This window comes from Neopelma chrysocephalum, unplaced genomic scaffold, assembly GCF_003984885.1.
Source record: "Neopelma chrysocephalum unplaced genomic scaffold, ASM398488v2 Primary Assembly neopelma1_82, whole genome shotgun sequence".
NCBI classification, from domain to species: Eukaryota; Metazoa; Chordata; class Aves; order Passeriformes; family Pipridae; genus Neopelma; species Neopelma chrysocephalum.
The window spans coordinates 704,697-726,220 of record NW_020897744.1 but is presented as its reverse complement, the minus strand read 5'-3'; the positions used below and the strand labels follow the sequence as shown (position 1 = coordinate 726,220).

At 52.9% G+C, this 21,524-nt stretch overlaps 3 protein-coding genes across 3 annotated transcripts in view; 2 read left to right on the top strand and 1 right to left on the bottom strand.

Moving 5' to 3' along the window:
- NXN (nucleoredoxin) overlaps positions 1-13,238 on the top strand; it is a 48,957-nt gene extending 35,719 nt beyond the window's left edge. Inside the window, exons 3-8 of the mRNA XM_027691077.1 lie at positions 987-1,120; positions 1,446-1,546; positions 2,067-2,173; positions 7,028-7,207; positions 9,714-9,838; positions 12,050-13,238. Of these exons, the coding sequence (XP_027546878.1) occupies positions 987-1,120; positions 1,446-1,546; positions 2,067-2,173; positions 7,028-7,207; positions 9,714-9,838; positions 12,050-12,232 (830 nt within the window). The 3' untranslated portion in view covers positions 12,233-13,238. The remainder of the gene's footprint in view (positions 1-986; positions 1,121-1,445; positions 1,547-2,066; positions 2,174-7,027; positions 7,208-9,713; positions 9,839-12,049) is intronic.
- Positions 13,239-14,177: 939 nt separating this feature from the next.
- On the bottom strand, positions 14,178-16,852 carry MRM3 (mitochondrial rRNA methyltransferase 3). Its single transcript, XM_027691203.1, has 4 exons — positions 16,494-16,852; positions 15,570-15,814; positions 15,013-15,180; positions 14,178-14,828 (listed from the first exon to the last, which is right to left on the bottom strand). Exons 1-4 carry the CDS (start codon positions 16,850-16,852, stop codon positions 14,269-14,271), a joined length of 1,332 nt encoding a protein of 443 aa, XP_027547004.1. The 3' UTR covers positions 14,178-14,268.
- On the top strand, positions 16,805-21,503 carry GLOD4 (glyoxalase domain containing 4). The gene is made up of 9 exons (XM_027691103.1): positions 16,805-16,940; positions 17,323-17,372; positions 18,001-18,121; positions 18,569-18,713; positions 18,916-19,052; positions 19,361-19,447; positions 19,613-19,726; positions 19,814-19,900; positions 20,417-21,503. The coding sequence occupies exons 1-9, from the start codon at positions 16,851-16,853 to the stop codon at positions 20,468-20,470; spliced, it is 885 nt and encodes a 294-aa protein (XP_027546904.1). The 5' UTR covers positions 16,805-16,850; the 3' UTR covers positions 20,471-21,503.
- The last annotated feature ends 21 nt before the right edge of the window (positions 21,504-21,524 follow it).

The following is a 21,524-nucleotide window of genomic DNA, read 5'->3' as shown; positions in this document are numbered from 1 at the left end:
GAGTGAATTTCCCATTACTTACAAATTAAACAGAGAAATGCCACCGTTCTCCCATGCTGAGGTTTACTGTGCTGGGAGTTGATATTAAATCCATCTTCTTCCAATTTGGAAAAACCAAAATGAGCAAAATGTGTGCCCTAACTCACGGACCCTGCAGAGATCCATCAGTCAACCGCTGTAGTTGTCCATCCACACGTCTTACTGGCTCATTGTTTCTTCATGCAGCAAATACTGAGCGTGGTGACTGAGTCTTTAACTGAGTGGCAGGAGCTGTACAGTAAGAACATGTTGTGGCCTGAGCCATCTGTGATGTTTCCTCCTCTCTGGCTGAACACATGGATTGATTGCTCTGGGGGCTGGCAGCAGATGATTCAGAGCGTGTGTTTGTGTGTACACACACAGCTTGCTTTGGGGTACAAAGGGTTAGTGTAAGATTATATATATATATATATATATAAACACACCATCTTGTACATGTATATAGCAAAGATTTTATAAATGACAAAAATACATGTATATACGTAAAAATACATGGTTAACCATGTCAGTATAAGGGACATAGTCTGACTGCATTCCTGAGCACGCACCACCTTGCCCTCTGTTGGTAAAATAAATGCTGTTGATAAGGAAAAAATGCCTCATCAGGCACTAAACCAGAGCAGGCTTTGTCAAGCCAAAGGTGCTGTGACTCAGGTTCAGGTGCAGCCTACCTGAGAGAAGGCACCTACTTACCTACCTACCAGGTACCTACCTGGCTGCAGTGCAGGGCTTGGCTCCCTCACCCTGGGGCAGGGATGACATGGTGAGTTGTTCTGCATCCCCCATGGATGGGAATAAACCCTAGTGGGATTCCTTAGATAGGATCCCCTGTATCATTGCAGAAGGAGGGATGGTTTATCTAGTGGAACTTTCTGAGCCTGCAAAAGCTGCACATGCATGTTACTGTCTCGTGTCTTCTTTCCACCCCTACCCTGACCCCTCCCCAGGTCTGGAGTTCCCTTGGGGGCCAAAACCCTTCAGTGAAGTTGTTGCTGGGCCTCTGCTAAGGAACAACGGGCAGACATTGGACAGCAGTGCCCTGGAGGGCTCTCACGTTGGGGTCTATTTCTCTGCACACTGGGTGAGTAGTGGGTGCTGTGCAGAGCACTTGGAGTGGGCTCAGGGAGGGTGAAGACCCCGGGCTGGTTGATGTTAAAGGGTTTGAGATGCTCTGGTCATTCAGTATTGCAGTGGCCTGTGGAAGAGTGATCAAATTTTAAAATCGGGAGGGGTTTTGTTGGTAACTTAAAGACCATAAGCCCCAGCCATGTTCAGAGCTGCTGCCTGGCACTCCAGCAAAGATGAGGTCACACCTGTTCATGGTCACTGTGTCACCTGGGCCTGCTGCATGTGGGTTTGGCCCTGAGGAAGGGACAATGTCCTTATCCATGTGTTGTGTTTTGCAGTGCCCGCCGTGCCGAAGCCTCACAAGGGTCCTGGTTGAGTCCTACCGGAAAATCAAGGAGGCAGGCCAGAAGTTTGAGATCCTCTTCGTCAGTGCAGACAGGTGAGGCAGCACTAACACCCTGTGCGGGCACAGCTGGCTTGCCCCCAAGCTGTGAGCATTGTTGGCTTGATCTGTGGTGGAAATTTGATCTGGGGCAGAGCAGGTTGGCTCTGATGACAGAAAGGCTGAGTCCTTTCTCTCTGCCCAGTGGTGAAGTGCAGAGGGGGCTCAGCAAGGGCAGCAGTGGGATGTGGAGCAGATCTGTGTTTCACTTTGTGGCTCGTGGCTCTGGGGTCTGAAGGATGCTCAAGCTGCTGCTGCCACTGTAGGTTGGCATTCAGATGCTCCAGAGAGTTTGAAATATTTTATTGGGAAAAAAATGCACCGTGGACCTCTTCTTGAGGGTCTGGGGGTTTTGAGTTTCCTCCAGCTCTCCCCAGGTTGTGTCTGCCAGCAGCACATACCGGTGGGCTTTGGTGGAAGGGATGAAGGGCTTTGCAGGCCAGGTTTTTAATGAGGAAAGAGCCTGGCAAGTGGAGAGGCTCTGCTCTGCATCCCATGCCCTGTTCCTCTTGCACAGGTCAGAGGAATCCTTCATCCAGTACTTCAGTGAGATGCCCTGGGTGGCTGTGCCCTACGCCGACGAGGCCAGGCGGTCGCGCCTGAACCGGCTCTATGGCATCCAAGGTAGGAAAGGCTGCACTGATGCACAGATCTCCTCTCTGCTCCTTTTGTTGAATATTTGCAATGTCTCCCCTTGTTTAACTAAACCAAGAAAGCAGCAAAGCAAAGCACAGTGCCCCAGGCAGAGCCGCTTCATGTTTCTGCTCTCCACAAACTCACATTCCTACCACCTGCCAGGCAGGCTGTTAGTTGAAACAGGACTTCCATAAACAGCCTAATTCTTCCTGGAAACTTGGAAGCTGTTTTTGGCTTGGATGTTTTTTGTCTAATTACTGATTTATTTATTTTTGCTTTTTCTTGAAGGTTCAAATTTCGTTTTCTTGCTGTTTTATGTAATGCAAAGGCAGGCTGTCGTTCTGTGCAGGGGCTGAGGAAGATGGCATCTGGTTTATGTTAGTGACATGAATTACAGAAGAGAGAGTGTTTGATGTAAACCATGGCTTTGCTTTTACTGTACGTGCCAGTGCCAGAATTCCAGCAGCCCCAGCTGCTCGTAGGGGCAGGGAGAGACTCTGTCTGTCTGGGTGGCTTCAAAGAGTCGCAAAGACGATAAAATCTCACAGCAGCCCTCCTGGGGACTGGCACCTTGTTCCTGCAGGGGACAAGCTGCAGCACAGAGGTGTGTAAGGTGACTGGCTCTCACAGTCTCATGTATGGACATACAGTTTGTCCCTGTGGTTAAGGGGTCTTGCTGCAATGTGGCTCTTTCTCATCCATTTCTGTGCAATGTCAGTCAGGTGGGTGCAGGCTGGCAGTGGTAATATGGTCTGCAGGGAAGGGAGAGTGTAGCCAAAGGTGGCCAAGGGCTTGGGAAGAGTGACAGGAGAAATAATCCCTCCTTGGGGTCCTCTCCGAGCACCCCTTCTGGCGTGAGCTCAGGTGCTGCTGCTCAGCTCTGTTCCCTGACCTTAAACCAAGAATAACCATTTGCCTGCTTTAAATAGCCATCATTTTGCTGCTTAATTGCCTTCCCATGAGGCAGGAGCTTTCCAAATTCATCCATCTTCTCCCCGGCCTGTACACAAGCCTCTGCAGTGCTGGTTTCGGCTGAGAGCCGCAGGACTGCTGCCAGTTTCACTGGGACTTTCTGTAAATAAGGTGTCCAGACATGGATACTTGAGCACCAGGCATGCTGTATCCTGGGAAACAGTGACAACAGCTTTCCCTCTAACTCCAGCCACTGGCTTCTTAAAGGTATCTCTCTTTGCTGAGGTGTGCTGACCTGAAGATGTAAATATTGGCTGTTCCCCTGCACCCCAACCCCTTCCCCTGCCCAGGGACCTCCCGTGTCACCTCTGAATCCCAGCTCCGTGCAGACTTTGGGGTTGACTGTCTGTTTGCAGTCAGGCTCTTCACACCAGCTGTAACAAAAGCTTCCTGCAAACAGAGCTGGATGTCGTGGGCTCCGCTCGTCACCACGGGTGGTTATTCCATCAAAATGAAAAATCAGACCCGTGTAATCTCATCTTCCTTTCCCCAGACGACTCTGATGCTGCCACACATCTTCAAAGTTCCCTTTGGAGCTGCTCCCTTGCACCAGTGAGAGCGTGTAGCCCGTTCAGTGTCCAGGTTACCATCCTGGTGGTTGGGCTGTGAGCACAGCATGCACATGGCGAGGTTTTCCGCTGTTTTTTGAAGGCTGGGTACTGAAACAACAGAAGAGCTTGTCTTCTCTGTCTGCTTTAAATTCCTGAGTGGTGGAAAGCAGCAAGAGAGTAAAATCTCGTGTTGTTTTAGTCCTGTGTTGGCCCCTACAGCGTTTGAAAACTCAGTATAAAATGTAAGTTGAGTTATTGGCCTTTATTTGGGTTTACTTGAATGCCTCTATTCATAACTCACATGCAGTCGGAGGCTGTACTGCACCACCTCTAGTAAATTGCTTCTGGGTGCAGTTCTCAGGACTGTCCTGAGAAAAGAGTCATGTCTTGTGTCATGGCTGCTTAGAAATAACTCCCTGTTGTGTGGGCAGCTCCTGGTCTGTGCAGTCCTGCCTTCGGTGAAATCCCCTGGCCTCAGCTCTCCTTCTGATGGGATGAGAAGCAGTGATAAATTTTACGCTTGGTTAGGAATTGCCCCTTGTTCTGTGTCTTATGAGATTCCTTTTGAGTTCCTGAATATTCCCCCTGGACTCCATGGTGCCTCTTTGGGATTTGCAATCCCTTCCAAAAACCATTGTTTCTCCTCTGCCCCATGCTTTAGCCCAGACACCCACAGGTCACTCTCGCAGCCCGGGTGGTGGGAGCAGCCTGGAAGTCACTGTTACGGGAGATTCCTGGAGCTTTCTTCTGAAAAGATGAAAAAAGAGCAATAAAACTCACCACCCAACCTGTGTTTGGTGTGGTTGGTTCACGTAGATTGTGATTTATGCACCCAGCAGACTTCATGCAGATGAGATTTCCGTGTCGGATATGGGGTTTAACATATAAATATGTAAATGTCTTGCCAGGTTCGGTAACAAACCATTTGGCCCCTGTGTTTTCATAAAATGCTGGCCCCGTGGGAGCCAAATCCATTTTCTAATGCATAAAATCCAACCCAGCCCGTCTATGCTAATTCCCATCCAGGCTTATACAATATTCATTGCAGTGTCTGATCGCTGATTCTTCTTGATAAGTAAATTCTGGTGTTATGACTTAAGGCAATTACCAAAACCCCCAAAAGGCACTAAAATAACAAATAGTGGCTGGGATGAGCAGAGAGAGGGCTGGGGAGGGGGGGAAGTGTTTGGGTTAGCAGGTATGAATGAGGTTAAAGGCAGTTTCCCTGGTCCTGCAGGTCTGTATCCCCTGAAAAGAGGATGTGTTTGTTAGGGAAGTAGTCACAAAGGTCACCTGAAGGCTGATCCTATGGGATGCCACCATGAGCCTGGTAAGGCCATGTCCTGACCCCAGGGACTTGGGACAGGGATGTGAATTACCTTAAAAACAACCCTGATTCAGTTTTCTATTTGCAGTTGGAGGTTTAGTGGCTGGGTATTTGGGGAGGGGGGGTGTCTGCATATGCAAATCAGGTAAAATCTAAAGGAATGTTTTGAATAGTGCATGAAATCCTTGATAGCTGCAGAATCACAACAATCTGTGTCTAAATTGGGGCCTTAATTTTCCCAGATCAGCAAAGCTCATTTGACATCTCTGCCTGGTTGTGCTGTGTTGTTCAGGCTGACTGATGACCTGAGCCGGAGTCTCTAGAATGTCCCTCATGTATAATGGATGGAAAAGCAGGCGTTTGGGTTGGGAATCATAAATGGATAGTGATCCAAACCATGTGGGATGTTGAGTACTGTGTGCTTCTGGCATCAGGAGTACTTTGTGCCTGTAAGGGCAGGGCCAGAGTGAGATTTCCCAATTCCATCCCGTCTGTTTAACCCATCCCTGCCCTGGAGCTACGTTGAATACCAGCAGGTAATGAATAAGCCTTTTTGTGATACAAAATGGTTTTCTTGGCATACCCTTAGGATCTGCAAGCCCAGCCATTGGGTGGGTTCCTGCACTGCTGCTTAGCACCAGCCCAGTGCTGTGCTCACAGCCCCAGCACAGCAGCAGGAATGCCGGGCTGGAATGACGGGAATGCGGCCGCTGGCCCGGACCTGCAGGCAGGCTGGGACAGACAGATGGCCGTGTATTTCCTAGAAAAATGCCTAAAATTCAGAGGGCTTGTGAGTAACCCACTGTTGTACAAACATGGGAGCACAGAAGCCTGGCAGGGGCAAGGATGCTTAGTGCCCAGAGAATGGCTCTGCAGGGTATTCCTGAGGAATGAGCTTTAAGATGAACCTTTGGGTGAGGGCAGGAGGATTTGAGTTGTCTCAGTTTGCTGGTTGTGGTTTGGGGGAAGTTGCTGGTGAAGGAGATGCAGGATAGGGAGCAGGTCGAAGCCCGGGTGATGAGCAGCAAACAGCAGCACCTGACACTGACTCTGGTCACTTCACGTGTCCCTTGGGGCCTGATCCCAAACTCTCCCTTCTTCCTTCCTTTGTGGGATGTTTCTTTGTCTGCTTGATGACAGAGGAATGGTGTGCTTTCCAGATGAAGTCACCAATATGAGCCACTCCTGTTTTGTGGCCGGAAAGCCGGTGCCTTATCAGATGGGATGGTCACCACTGGTGTCCACCCTGCCCCACTGCCAGCTCCTGTGTAAAAGCTCCTCCTTTATGGCAGGGCTTTCCAGCCCCATAGCTCAGGGCAAAATGCTGCTTTTTCCCAAGGGCTAGAACATAATTGGATGTCCTCCAAGCCCCATCCTCCCCAGTGCCACAATCCTGTAGACCCTGAGCACTGCTGCTGTGGAAATGGCTGGGCCGTCAGTGCTGAGTGCTGGAGGGCTGTGGGGGCTCATGGAGGAGTCTGTGGCTGCTAAAATGCATGGTGTTCCTTCTGGGAAGGGACACACCCTGCTTCCTGGCCGCTGCTGTCTGTGATCCATGAGTGTTCCTGCGAACCAGGAGCAGGGTCGTCCAGCAGCAGCCACGTCTCGGCACCAGGATGGGAGTGCACAAGTGGCACTTCTGCCTGGCACTGTGGGAGAGGGAGCCTGGGAGGAGGGTCCCTGCGTGGTAGGGTGGGGTTTGCATCCAGGAGCACCAGACAGCAGTGACCCCTGCCTGCACTTGGGCAGGGAGAGGCAGGCAATGCCAGAGCCTATCTCTCTGCTTCCTGCTCTTGCTCCTGAATTGCAGTGCTCTGCTAGGACGGAAACAGGATCCAGGGAGCCTGATCCCCGCACCGTGAGCTGTGGAGAGGCAGCAGCTCGCTGGGCTCCTGCCAGAGCTGGAGGCAATAGGAAAAGGCCTTTCTCCCCACGCCCTGTCGCTGGCCAGTTCATGCTCTGGCTGATCCCCCCTGTTTTTTTCCATCGCAGGCATCCCAACCCTCATCGTCCTGGACTCCAAGGGAGATGTGATCACGCGGCAGGGGCGGGTGGAGGTGCTGAACGACATTGAGTGCCGCGAGTTCCCCTGGCACCCCAAGCCTGTGCTGGAGCTGACGGACTCCAACGCTGTGCAGCTGAATGAGGGCCCCTGCCTCGTTCTCTTTGTAGGTATGGAGCTGTGACAGCAGAGCCTGTGCTCGGGAAGGGGGCTGGGCTACCTGCTGGCCGTGGGGCTGAGAACCTGCCTCTGGTGGTGACAGTGTCCGTGGGAAGGGACATCAGCCCATTTCCATCTTCGAGAGCAGTGCTCACGTGTCTGCAGAGGCCACAAGGGAGAGAGCTCCCTGTGGAAGACCCTCAGGATGGACACAGCCACGGGCTGCTGCAGCTCTCAGGGGTTTCCCAGAGCCTGCTGTGCCCGTGGATCTCCCACAGCTCCCATGCACCGACCCAAAGGATGTGATGAAGCAGCGATTGGCAGCGCAGAGGAGCTGTCATGTCAAAGGTGCAGTGGTGGCTGTGGACAGGAATGCTGATGAGGTGTTGGGGAGTATGAGAAATACACTGTCACAGCTGGTGGTGGTGGAGATGGGAAAAGCCTTTCTGGAGCAGGGACTTCAGGCACACGTGACATTCCGGAGGAGGCAGAGGAAGTGTCTCTAGGAGGGATTATAGCTCTCTGCTGGAAACCACATCTTGGGGCTTGAGTCCCTGTGCTGAACAGGGCTGTGACAGAGGAGCCTCTTTCATGTTCTCTGGTCCTTGATTCCCCCTGTGGGGCAATGGCTCCAGGACAGGGCAGGCTTTTCCCCAAAGTCCCCATCCTTCTTCCAGTGCTAACCCACATGTGAAGTTAGAAACTGGCCTAGAGCTCATCTGAAGCACAGATGGCTCTTTCCTCATTGCTTCCCTGCTAGCAATGGACAGGTAAATCAGGCAAGGGCATGGCTGGGATGAGCTGTGCTGCAGGCTGAGCCCCAGGTGGGCAGCAGAGAGGTGCACACAGCATGCCCTTGAGTGCTCTGTGGTGGGGGGTTGCTGAAGAAGCCCCCCTTGCCCTGAGCCTCCTGGTGCTGCGCAGGGGCCTGGCCCAGGGCAGGGCTGGTGTCCTGCTTCCTCACATGCCCTTTGTGAGCAGCACACCCTTCTCTGCAGCGCTGATAACATGGCCCTCGCTCCTTTCCTTCCTCCCTTTCAGATTTCCTTTTGACCCTGGTTATTTATTCAGCAGAGCCCAGCAGGGGATGTGAGCACAGAGCCAAAAATCCTCTCCTCACGCGGGAAGGACCGGCTGGCCACGCCAAGCCTGATGGATTGGGGCTGGCGCTGCAGGCCTCTGGAAAGAGTTATTTTTATCTTGCTCTGAGCAAAGTTTTTCTATCACCTTGCTGCAAACAGCTCATCAGGAGAGCAGCTGGAGCTCTCCCTCAGCGCTTTTGGGGATGGATGGTCTTGGTGAAGTCTGCCAGCAATGTGTTGGGGCAGAGATGCAGCTGGTGCTGCATCAAGGCAGGCACCGGGGATGGGGGCTCCTGGCCAGCCTGTGTTCTGCTGGGGGGGGTCTCCCAGCAGTCCAGTGTTTGTGCTGCACAGGCAGCAACACCCCCAGGAGAAGGCAGGCTTAGCAAGTGCTGGTGGTGAATAAATCCTGTCCAATCTACATCCTTCCCTGGAGAGGTTAGGGCTGGGTTAGCCAGAGTGTGCAGGGCTGCCTGGAGTGCCGCCAGCAGCCGATGTTTGTAGAAAAATCAATCCCTGCAGACACCCCACAACTCCACGTATTTATCACTGCCATGCAGGACTGGCCCTGGAATCCAGTGTGCAGCGTCTCTGGAATCTGCTGCTTTGCTTGGAGAAGCCAGAGAGCACAGGGATGTGTGGAGCAAGGGCAGAGAGTGTTCTGGGCATGGACATTGCCTGTCCCAGCGGGGGGCTGGACCTGTTGCGTTGGGTGGTCACATCAAGGACCACGAGAGCTGCACGCAACCAGGAGACAAGGGGCCTCTTTTCCACCTTCTTCCCTCATTTTTTTTTTTTTAATGCTGAAAGTTGTCCCCGAATTGGAATCATTTAATCTCAATGCTGCTCAAGGACGCAGACTCTCCTCTCTCCAACTCAGTATTTGAACTTCAGTGGTGGCTGGCGTTTGATTGATGTTGCCATCTCTTTCTACTCTACCTCTGTCAAATCAAAGCTGCCTTCACAGCGCTGCTACCGCAGAGACTGGAGCAGCAAAGCTGCCGATCAGCCGTCCCGAGGCAGAGGGATGCTGGGTGGCGGGCAGGGGTGCCAGGCAGCCTCAGATCAGCGCCTTCCTTTGGTCTTCAAAACATGCCAGCGCCGCAAAAGCAGCTTTTTTTTTTTTTGCGCCTGTTTGTCCCCGTGCATCAGCAACAGCACCGGGGAGTGAGCACTGAAGTATTTGGGGAGCAGGAGTTGCTCTTCTGTTACGTGTTTCCCTGTCTCACATGAAAGGCATGTTTCAGCTGCTCCCTAATTGCTACAGAGCTGTGTGGCTTTGAAGTTGGTGCTGGGCATCCGGGCCTCCCGTTTTCCTGTGTGGTGGTGCTGTGGGATGGAGCTGCCAGCGCCCGGCCGGTTTGCATCCGTTTGATCCTAACCTCCTTTTTGCCTTGCCTCTTTCGTTTTGTCTGCCCACCCCTGTGCCCTGCAGATTCAGAGGATGACGGAGAGTCAGAGGCAGCGAAACAACTGATCCAGCCCATAGCTGAAAAAATCATAGCCAAGTACAAAGCCAAAGATGAGGAGGCGCCGCTACTCTTCTTCGTGGCGGGTGAGGTAAGTGAGAGCAGAGCGCAGGGCTGTGTCCTGCTGGGTGGGAGGAGTGAGCTGGGTTGGGGACTGCTGTTGCCATTGTTCAGGTGGGTAAACTGAGACAGGGAGCTACTGCAGCTACTCAGGGACGACAGAGAAAAAACAGACTTGAGGCCTGGCTCAGTCCCTGCACTCCTTGCTGGATATTACTTCTGGCAGAGGAGTCCCAGATGTGTTTGCTCAGAGGCGGAAAAGCCTGACAGCAGGTGAGGGAGGTGCTGAGGACAGGCAGAGTGGGGCTGTAGGATGTGGGAGGGAGTGGAGCCACCACGGTGGGGCTTCCAGCCTCGTGCTGTGCTACCTGCTGGCCCCTCAAACCCTGAGGCTGCACGGGCAGGAGAGGGGCTGGGCAGGGGGAGAGGAGCAGGGTTTGGGTTTCAGCTTGGCCCAGCCCATGAAACAAGGGCTGATTCCTGAGCTGGCCACGCTGTTCTTGGCTGGGATGGTATTTGGAGCATGTGCAGGCTGCGGCGTTCCGGAGTCAAAGATCTGCGGGAGAGAATGGAAATGGCATAATAGAGCTTCTGCCTTCCCTTTCCCCTGTGCAGGCACTTTGCCCTGCTGCAGGCTGGCAAACGAGGAGGGTTTTGTGTAAGGGTCAGGAAAGCTCCCAGTACTCCCAGGCCTGCAGTTCCCCTCCCACGTTGCTGCTCAGGGCCTGGGCAGGTGGCAACGGCTGCGCCTGCTCTGTCCCTCCACACCCACGTCACAGCCGCAGTGTGCCGTGAGCGGGGCCCTCCGGAGCCGCCCTGCGACAGAAAGGTCCCCACTGCCACACCCCGGCCCCCCCCGGCCAGGAGAGCCCCCACCACTGCCTCCCACAGCCCCGTCGGCCCCTCCGCGCAGGCGCTCCCGCTCCCACCGCTGTGACGGGTCTGTGAGCGTCCCAACCCAGCCCCGCACCCTTGAATAAGTCCCTTGTTGGAAAGGCTATTTTAGGAGGGTCCAGGACCTTCCCCCCCTCCCCCAGAGCCTGCGAAGCGTTTTCCTCCTGCTCTCCGGCTGTAGCTGAAACATTGCTGCTATTCATCCAGCTCCCGACGTCCCTGTGGCGGCCGGGACGAAGAATGGGGAGCGTCCGGCACGTCCCATTCATCCGTCACCTCAATAGCCGGGAGCGCTGGCCCCGGGTCTCCGCTGGCCCCCACGCACAAAGCAGCCCGGCCATGGACGGAGCTGGCGCCTCCCATTCCTCTCCCAGCACCGTCTGGACCGATTTTGCATTGATTAAAAATGTTCCTTGGTCCCTTTGCGGCGATCGGATAAAGGACGAGGCGTCCCGGAGGCTTCCCGACACCTGGGCTGGGAGGCGGGAAGGGTGGGGGGCGAGTGCCGAGGCGACGGGCCCAGCCCTGCTCGCCCTTCCAGCCACGTGGTCCGGCTGCGCCAGAAACCCCTGCAAAGGAAGGGGAGGCGCGACCAGAGTCCCCCCGTGCTGCCGCCACGCGCTGCAGAGCCCCGGCCGCCAACCAGGTGCATGGATTCTCTTACTGCCTCTGGAAGGGGGTGCGGAGGAACGCCCTGTTTCGGATGCGGTGCGTCGTGGGCTTGGCCGGGAGCGGGAGATGAATCGCCCCAGCACCGGCTTTCACACTGCACAGCCTTGGCAGAGATACTGTTCTGTCTGCCCAGAGCTGTGCTGTGCCTGGCTGAGGGGAGGGCAGCCCACTCCCCCTGTATTGTGTGTGCCCAGACACTGGGACCTGCTGGTGGGGTCACAGTGTTGGCTCACCCCCATTCCTGTTCTCTGCTTTGCTCTGGATGTGCTCCCAGATCCCTTTGGCATCCACTCACTGTGAGCAATGAGGCCGTGGCTGTGTTGAAGCGGGGCTCTCGGTTCCCACATTCAGCACTTCTCCCCAGCTCCTTGAGCTGTGGATGCCCCAGAAGCCCCAGGATCAGTCTGGGTGTGCTGGGAGCAGTGCACTGCGTGGACAGTGTTGGAGGAGTGCACGCCCTGTTCCAGCCTAGGATAAATCAGCCTGGTTTGGTTTTGACTCAAACCACAGGCAGGGCAGGCAGTAAGACAGGTGCTGCCTGCCACACCTGTGGTCCTGCAGTGCTGGTGCAGAGCTCAATCCCTTGCGGGCTGGACCATGCTGTGGAAGCAGCAAACTGCTCCTGGTGTCCTGGCTTTGTTGATGACTCCCCTCTCCCTCTCCTTTTGGCCTCCAGGACGACATGACCGACTCCCTGCGGGATTACACCAACCTGCCTGAGGCTGCACCCCTGCTCACCATCCTGGACATGTCAGCCCGGGCCAAGTACGTGATGGATGTGGAGGAGATCACGCCCGAAATCGTGGAAGCCTTTGTCAGCGACTTTCTAGCAGACAAGCTAAAACCCGAGCCCATCTAGGGGGGCTTCTGCGCCAACAGACATTATTTAAAACTAGGTCTCTCTTCCGCCGCTTGTGGATTCTCCAGCGTGTCCTCACGCCCGACCCAGTATCCAACCTTCTTGTGGTGCCTTGTTTTACGCAGTGAATCCTTCTCCTAAGCAAACTCCTTGAGATGCACTTTCAGCAGGGAGTTGTTGGCGTTTGGAGACTTCGCTTGTGCTTCATGGTGATATATTCTCTAATAACCAGGCCAGAACTGTTACCGTATCGTTACTTTATACACGGCACTAGCTAGCAGGCAAATCTCCTTGCATGGTGTTCTTCCCAACGTATGCATCAGGCAGTGGATGGGGTTCTTGGGGCTCTTTTCTTTTTCCTCCTCCCCCTTCTTTCCTTTCTTACCACCCCTGCTGACTAAATGACTTCCGGGAAGCAATAAGGAAACTCCCCTTTGCCCCTGGCTGGTCCTTCTCTCCCATGCAAGTGCCCTGACGAGGCCAAGACAAAGTCTTAACTGCTGACAACCTCTGAAAGACCACAGCACAGCCAAGCTCTTCCTTCTGGGGGTGAGACCTTTCTGGTTGGGTTTCCCACCTCCCACTCCAAGCACCGACAGCCTTAGGCAGCGCTGGCTGTGCATGTCAGGGTCCATCCGCCCGCGGTGGGTGGGTAATCCCTCTTTCCTTCCCTCTCTGAGCCAGGAGGAGGATCACCACCGGGCTGCCCTCACCTCTTGTCTCTCCCTTGTGCTCTCCCTGTCCCCCCTCTCTGGTGTGAATTGTCCTCTCCCCTCTGTGTTAGTTGATTGAGCTGTTTTTCGTAGGTGTGTCCCCAACTCAACATTAATGGTGCTGTTCTTTAAAAAATAACCAAAAAAAAAAGAAAAAAAACCTAAGGAAAAAAAAATCTCTCCCTAACCCAAGCAGCACAGCCGAGCCCCTGAAAAGTGACATTGTAAAAACTGTACATGGTGATTGGAACTTTGTAATAAAACTGTTACTATGACCTCGTCCCTGAAGGTGCCAATTGCTGCGTCCAGCTGTTGGGGGAGAGGGAGAGCCTGTGTGTGGGAAGAGGAGCCCCCAGCCAGACCCCAAGGGTAGGTGTCAGTGGCAGCAGCTCCCAGCACTGTGGGGGCTGAACTGGGATCCTGTGTTTCCCCCATGGGCTCACACCAGCCCCTGCCTGTGCCTGGTTTTTGGGGGGACAGGGTGGGTTGGTGCTCCCCAGGAGGGAGGGAGCCATTTGGCAGCCGGTGGGGTGCTCCCAGCCTGATGGTCCCACATAGCACGTGTTGTGCAAGCCACTGCTTTTCCCTTTCAGCTCATTAGTCAGCTATGGCAGGATTATGGCCTCCCCTTTTATCCTGCTGCAGCTTCCCACCCTGCCAGGCGCTGGGAACAGCTGCCAGCTCGGCCTGTATAAATTCCCCCTGTGTTTTGCACGTTTCCAAGGTTCTCGTGTTCAGCGGTGATGAACTGCCTAGGGAGCAGTTCAGGGAGCAGCCCACCACCTCCTGGCAGCAGTGCAGGCAGGACTGCTGGAGCTCAGACACCTCACACCACGCCAGCCCCGGCCAGCCAGGCAAGGTTGGAGTGCTCGTTAGAGCACAGGGTTTGGGTGAGCACAGGCAGGACCCATTCAGGTGGCAGCAATTTGGCCTTTCTGACCCCAAAACCACAAGCAGCAGCCAGGCTGGGAAGGACACACGCTGTCAGCGTGGCCAGGGCAGCGCAGACGCTGCTGTAGCAGCTGTGCCCTGACCCCGCCCCAAGGTATCCGAGGCCTCCCAGGATCTGCTGGCTGAGAAGGGCCGGGCAGCAGGGAGCCAGCCGAGGGGTGGGGAGGGCTCCCACCCGGCCTTTCCCTTCTCACGAGCATCACCCTGCGGCCACCGCGCCCACCGGGAGCCACACACTCATCCCAGCACTGCTCCAGCACCGCCAGAGCCTTAAACACTCATTTACTGCAAAACAAACAGCCCGAGCTGCTCTTTTATTAACTCTGAGGGAACCAAAGAGAGGTGCTCCTTAAGCACCCAACACGCAGCAGTTCAGCCTGCTACAGGGACCTTCTGCCTCTCATCCTCCTGCTTGTGTCTCCGCAGCAGCTGCCTCTTCCCCTCAAACAGCACGATGGCAGCAGCAATAGCAGCATTCAGGCTGTCCACGCCGGGCACCACGGGAATGACCAGTCTCTTCCCCCCCGTGCTGGCTGCGAGGTGCAGCGCGTCCGCGCTCAGGCCGTGGGTCTCCCCGCCGATCACCACGGCCACCGGAGTCCGTGCCCAGTCCTCGTAGTAACACTGCGTGGCCAGCTCTGGGATATCTGCTGCTGCCTCCTCCTCATCCTCATGCTCAGGAAAAGCCTTGGGTCTGGATTTCACAGGAGCTTTTGTGTTGCCAGGAGCAGAGCCAGCCCTGCCGGCCCCTCTCGGCACGGACACGGTCTTGGCCGGAGCACCTGGGTATTTGTTGTCGGCCACGCAGACCTGGGTGCCGGCAGGAAGGTTGCTGGGAACAGATTCCCAGTCCAGGTTGGCAACGATGGGCAGGCGGAAGTGAGCCCCCATGCCTGCACGGAGCACCTTTGGCTCCCACGGATCCACACAGCCTGAGAAGGAACGGGGAAAAACAGTGACAGTGCAGGGACTCCCACAAAGACGGGATTCAGGAAATGCTGCTTCCTGCAGCGGATCATGTCTGTGCCAGGCACCCCTTACAAACTTGGGAATATCTTCAAGCACCTCATTCCCTGCCTTACCCCCCAAATTACTCAGACTAAACTCTTCTCTTACCTTTGGTGATCAGCACTTTCTCACAGCCTGCTCCTGCTGCAGATCTTAGAATAGTGCCCAGGTTTCCCGGATCTCGGATATTGTCACAGATGAGGAGCAATGGCAAGGAGTTGGTGAGCTGAGTGGCAGGGTAAGACATCTTGGCGTGGTCAGGCTTGGAAAAGATGCCTGAGGAGACAAAATGCGACAGGTTTCTGATTGACTCACCCCAAGGACAGGGCTGGCTCTGAGTGAGTTGGCCCAAATCTCTCTAAAGATGTGCTGGAGGAAGCATTAGGACAAGCACCACCTAAAAGAAGTTTGAGAAGAGTTTGTCACTTTACAAGGGAAAGTATTTCCCAGCATCGTGCTACTAAAAATGAGTGTTAGCACCTTCAGTGTGCTCTAGGAGCCACATTCAGTTACCACAACAGGCCAAATAAAAGGGAATTCTCCCAAATATAGCACTCTTCACACACCACCAGAAAGTCTAGGGAAAGTTTATGGAGAGTCATTATCCTGAGTATGAAATAAGCTTCCCTTTGAGCAGCATTGTGACTGTTCCCAAGGCAACTTACCTAGAAGCCCCTGAGGAGTTACGAGGTCAGACCAGATCTTAATGTCTTCAAATTTCACCTTAACCAAGCTGGCTCGTTTTATCTCCGCCTCAGGCAGCTCCTTCAGGTGCCCCACAGTGCTGAAGAAGAGTGTCTGTGGCACAGCTCCTGCCTCCAGTGCATCCTTGATCAGCCTGTGACCCTCCAGCAGGACCTTCCCGTGATTATCCCGAAACTTCTTCGACTTGGCGATAGTCACCACTTTTCTGTGGGGAAGTTAATCACAGAGAATGGCTATGACGCTGACAACCACCTTCAGCCTGACCTTTGCCAGCCCCCAACAGCTTCACTGGGAAGTCACAAAGATGATCAGAGGGACGGAGAACCTCTCCCAGGAGGAAAGGCTGAGATTTGGGACTATTCAGCCTGGAGGAGAAGGTTCTGTCTGGGGTGACCTTAGAGCACCTTTCAGTACCTGAAGGGTCTCCAATAGAGCTAGAGAAAGATTTTGACAAGGGATAGAGTGACAGGACAAGAGGAATGGCTTCCCATTGCCAGAGGGCAGGGTTAGATGGGATATTGGGAAGCTATTCTTCCCTGTGAGGGTGGTGAGGCCCTGGCACAGGTTGCCCAGAGAAGCTGTGGCTGCCCCTGGATCCCTGGAAGTGTCCAAGGCCAGACTGGACAGGGCTTGGAGCCACCTGGGCTAGTGGAAGGTGTCCCTGCCCATGGCAGGGGGCGGAACGAGATGGAATGGTTTGGGTTGGAAGGACCTTAAAGACCACGAACCTGGGGGTCTGTGAAGCCCCCCAGATACCTTCAGACCGTCTGTAACAGGCAGTGGGTGTCAGTCTCCCCCCTGAGCCCCCCAGGGTCGGAATCTCCCTCCCATCCCGCAGGCGCGGCTCCGGGCCGGTTCCAAGGGGAGGGGGATCAGCAGCTCACCCCAGCCTGCGGTCCCCGGGCGCCGCCTTCTCGTACCACAGCCCCGGCGCGGCCGCGCTCCGCTCCACCGCGGGCGGCGGGGGCCCCTCCCGGCGGGGTCCCGGCGGTGCCTCGGCCGGGGCTGCGCCCGCCTCCTTCTTCGCTGGCGGCAGGACCCGCACGGGGCTCCTGCGGAGCGCCCGCACCCCGCGCCGCCCCGCCGCGCCCGCCCCGCGGGGCCGCAGCAGCGCCGGCCCCCACAGGCGGCCCAGCGCCGCCATCGCCGCGCCCGTGACGTCACCGCCCCGCCCCCGCGGCGGCCGCGTGACGTCACCGCCGGGGAGGGGAGGGACAGGCGGAGTGACGTCACGGCCCGCCATGGCCGCCCGCAGAGCGCTGCACTTCGTCTTCAAAGTGGGCGACCGGCCCCGCACCGCGCGGTTCTACCGGGAGCTGCTGGGCATGAGCGTGAGCGGCGAGGGAGGGAGGGGGGGGTGTGTGTGTTGCTTTTGGGCCCAGGCGGTGCTGTCGGACCCGGGCCGTGCTGCTGGGGCGGTGTCGGGCCCGGTGAGGGTTCCTGGGGGAAAAGGGGAAGGGCAAGGGGGGACAGGCAATAGGAAAGGAGGATAGGGAAGGGGAAAGGGCCAAAGGGATGGGGAAGGGGAGAAGGAAAGGGGGACAGGCGATAGGAAAGGAGGATGGGGAAGGGGAAAGGGGGACCTGGAAGGGGAAGGGGGGGACAGGGAAGAGGAAAGGGGGATGGGAAAGTGGGAAAGGTAATAGGAAAGGGGAAAGGGAGATGGGGTCCACGTCGTCCCCATGCTGACTCCTTTCTCTCCTGATTCCAAAGGTGCTGAGGCACGAGGAGTTCGAGGAGGGCTGCAAGGCCAGCTGCAATGGGTGAGTGCCCTGGGTCCCTTGTTTTTATAAAATACCTGCCAGCCATGTACTGCTATAGTAAAATAAGAGTTGGGTTGATTTATTGTGCTGTTTTGTTGCTTTAGTTTTTTTTTTAATTACTTCCCTTGGAACCAATAGACCCCCTTTTTGTGCAGATATAATGCTTACATTGAACACAAGTATTGCTGAATTACACCCACAGACTGATATTCAACTTTATTAAACTGTTTCTAAACTTACCAAGAATTACATTTAATTGATTTTTTTCACGGGCACAGGGCTAACTAAGGTTGAGTTAAAAGTCCCTCCTGGTAGCCCCACAGGCTTTTGTAAAGACAGAAGAATGGAAGAAAGAAGAAATAAGAACGTGTTTCTTTCTGAAAGGAAAGAAATCTTCCAGCCTGGTGCCCTTTCCTCCTTAGCAATAAGGAAGTGCTGATGTAACTTCAGCTAACGAGCAGCCTGTGCTCTTAAATTGTGAGCTGTTAATGAGGTAGAATTGCTTTTGCCCAAGGCCAAACCTGCCATTTTTTTACTCTAGAAATGCAATTCTTCCTTGAAACACCAATATTTGCATTTCATGTTGGTTACTTTTAATGCTCCTAACAATTAAATATGGATATTCCAGCCCTTATGATGGAAAATGGAGCAAAACGATGGTGGGCTACGGGCCAGAGGACAATCACTTTGTTGCAGAACTGACTTACAATTATGGCATTGGAGAATATCGCCTGGGCAATGACTTTCTGGTAAGTACCACTCCTAGCAGCAAAATCTTCTGAAGCTAAGCTTATTTACTTTAAAGATTAGGAGTCTGTTTGTCATATAGGTTGTACCAGCTGCTTTTTTTATGCTGTTTGGTCCCCTAAACATTTTATTCTTGCTTTTGTGGCTGTCTCCAAGTTGGAAGAGCAGAAACTAGAGCAGATTTGTGCTCACTTATAGTCCAGGAAACACTTCCTTGAGCTCTGCCTCTGCTGTGTGTGTAGGACAGCTGGTGTTTTCTGCCATATCCAACTTGGAATGGTTAGCTAAGAAGGATCTTGCTCTAGGAAATCAGAATTATTTATTATTACCTGTTTTTTTGTGATTTACCTACTGACAGCAGATGGAGATCTCGTGTTTCATCTATGAAAACACATGATGTCTTTGCATCTCCCCTTGAATTTTATGTGTCTCTGCTGTGTCCTCACCAGGGCATCACACTGGTGTCCAGCCAGGCTGTGAGCAATGCCAAGAAGATGGGGTGGCCCCTCAAAGAAGTCACAACTGGTGTCTTTGAAACTGAAGCTCCAGGAGGATACAAGTTCTACCTGGAGGACAAGGAGAAGCTCAAGCAAGGTGAAACATTTACCCTCACTCTAACTGGTGTTCAAGAGATTTACCACTGGGATATCAGAAAGGGCTGTGTGTTTGCCTTGATGGCATTTTATGAAACAGAGCAGGGTTTTATTATTTCCTTGTTACTTCTCACGAGTGTAAAACTGTGCCTTTAAAACCATGATACATTTGTAACTGATTCCCAATTATTGCAATTCTCAAGATCCTGTGCTGAAGGTAACCCTGGGTGTCTCAAATCTGCAGAAGTCTATTAACTACTGGTCTGGTTTGCTTGGGATGAAAATATACGAGAAGGACGAGGAGAAGCAAAGGGCTTTGCTGGGCTACGCGGATAACCAGGTCAGTCCTTGGAAAACTCATCCTAGAAACTTCTTCTTTCATGAGAACAGAATCTTAAAAGCAAAAAACCTCTTAATTAAGGCAACTGTGTGCTTAATTCTGAGCATTTTAATTGAAGCTTGTGTGTGCACTCAACTGCATTTTTATAAAAAAGGAGAAGCTGTGGTTTGCTCTGGTAATTCTGGCCGGTTGGGAACCGTGTGAATGGGGGATTTTGAAATCATCCACATCCTGGAGAAAAAGCTGGAGTGAATGCAGCATGGAGAACAGTGTCCCTACAAGCCAGGCTTGCTTTCTCCCTGTTTCAGTGTAAGCTGGAGCTGAAGGCTGTTGGAGGAGCAGTGGATCACGGGACAGCGTTTGGACGGATCGCCTTCTCCTGTGCCAGGGAAGAGGTAACAGTCACATTTCCCTTTCCCCTTTCCTTACCCAGAGCTGGGGAAGTCAACTTCTAGTGTTAACAAAGTATCTCACGTGTGAACAAAATAATACTGAGCAGATAGTTTATCCTTTCTTGCAGTGGGAATACAAGGTTGGTTTTTGTTTGTTTTCTGTTTAAGTTGCCAAGCATTGAAGCACTGATGAAAAAGGAGAATCAGAAAATTTTGACACCCCTGGTGAGCTTGGACACGCCTGGCAAAGCCACAGTGCAAGTGATTATTTTGGCTGATCCTGTGAGTAATGTTGGAAATAAGGATGAAATTGCGTTTAAATTTCTCTCTGCCTTTTATCTAACTGACCTGCTCTTAAACTTGGTTTAGGACGGCCATGAAATCTGTTTTGTGGGAGATGAAGCCTTTAGAGATCTGTCCAAGGTGGACCCTAACGGTGACAAGCTGTTGGATGATGTAAGTAATTCTGCTTGCATATTAATTTTCTTCCTGATTATAGATACCAGTAGAATCTTAGTTTTCATGCCATGTCGAGTTTTAACAAGAAGCAAATTGTCCAGGCTTGGTAAGGAAAATAAATCAGTTTTTAAAGCTCACTTAGTGCCCTGTGTGGAGTTTTCCAGCCTCACTCTCTGGGCAGCTGGGTGATCATGTTTCTTGCTGGACACATCAACAACACTTTGATGTAAGTTACTGCAAAAAGTGATTTTTTGAGCTGCAGTAGCATCAGTGCAGCTGGACATCCCCTGGAGGCAGAGGGACATTCCCTGGGATGGAATGTGAGCTCTGTGGGAAGGCTGTGTCCAAACTGTTCTGGTTTGCTCATGTATTAACCAGTCATTATTTATTTGCTGTGCCAGAGAACATTGGTTTTCAGTGTCTGTTCTCCTTACTAGTAGCTAAAAAAAGTAACTTATCCATCAAAATAGCTTTCCCACTGCTCTGACCACGTTCACACTTGTCTTTGTGCAGGCCATGGCTGCAGACAACAGTGACAAGTGGTTTGCTGCTCGTAACATGAAGTAGGTTTCAGCTTAGCTGGAGGAAAGGACTGGGCTGCTCCTTTGTGCCTTGGATTTCATCCAGGAAAATGCCAATCCTATGGAATGTGTTGCACTGCCCTCCCAATCTGAGGGTGTTGGTTGATCGGTTGGTTTGATTTAAGCTGATGTCTGTGACTGCTGCTCTCTCCTTTCAAGCAAATGACGTGTTCTCCTTCTGAAAAATCAGGCTGTGCATCGAGGAGCAGGCTGAGCACATGGCTTCAAGTCCAGAGATATCAGTTAAGAAAATCTCACATTTCTGTGTTGTTGTTGAAAAAGAGATTGATAGATACGTTATAATATCTAATTTTCTAATGAATTTGCTTTAGCTGTCCTGCAATTGCAGCTCAGAGAAGAGATTTTCTGTGGCTGTGGGTACTGCAGATGCCCTGCTCCAGCAGCAAAATGTGGGGCCATGTATGGAGAACTGGAGCAGTTCAGCTGTCAGAATGTTTATTGGGAACAAAGAAATGATCTTGCCAAATCCTGTGAATATTCTAGTCCTTATTTTCATTCCAGGATGCTTCCCCAGCTTTTGAGGTGAAATGTTCACTTGAGAAGCCCGAGGTGTGTTTCTCGCTGGGATCATGTTATTGATGTGGTGGTTTCCACCCCTTCCCAAGGAGCCTTCCACATTCCAGGAGGCAGCTGAGGCTGAGCTTTGGGGTGTGTAGCTGTGCTGTCTGCTGAGGTGCTGGGAGGCAGCTTGAAATAAGAGAATTATGGTTTTGCAATTAGCTTTTGGTGAGGAACTGCCTTTTGGAGGCAACACTTCGGCGTTTATTCGAGCTTTTTTGTTTAGTGATGAATTTTCAATTCTGCATTGATGAAGTTAAATATGTCACATGTGAGCTGTGCCCTGAAATGAAAAAAATGGTTGGGGAGGATGGTTTGGGTGCCCACCTGCTGTGCCCGTGCACCAGGGGTTTCCCTCGCTGTTAATTGCATATCTGGGCACAATAATTAATTACTTAATTGATTGTCAATAAACTTATTAAAAATGAAATATAAATACAGCACACTATAATATGTGGTAT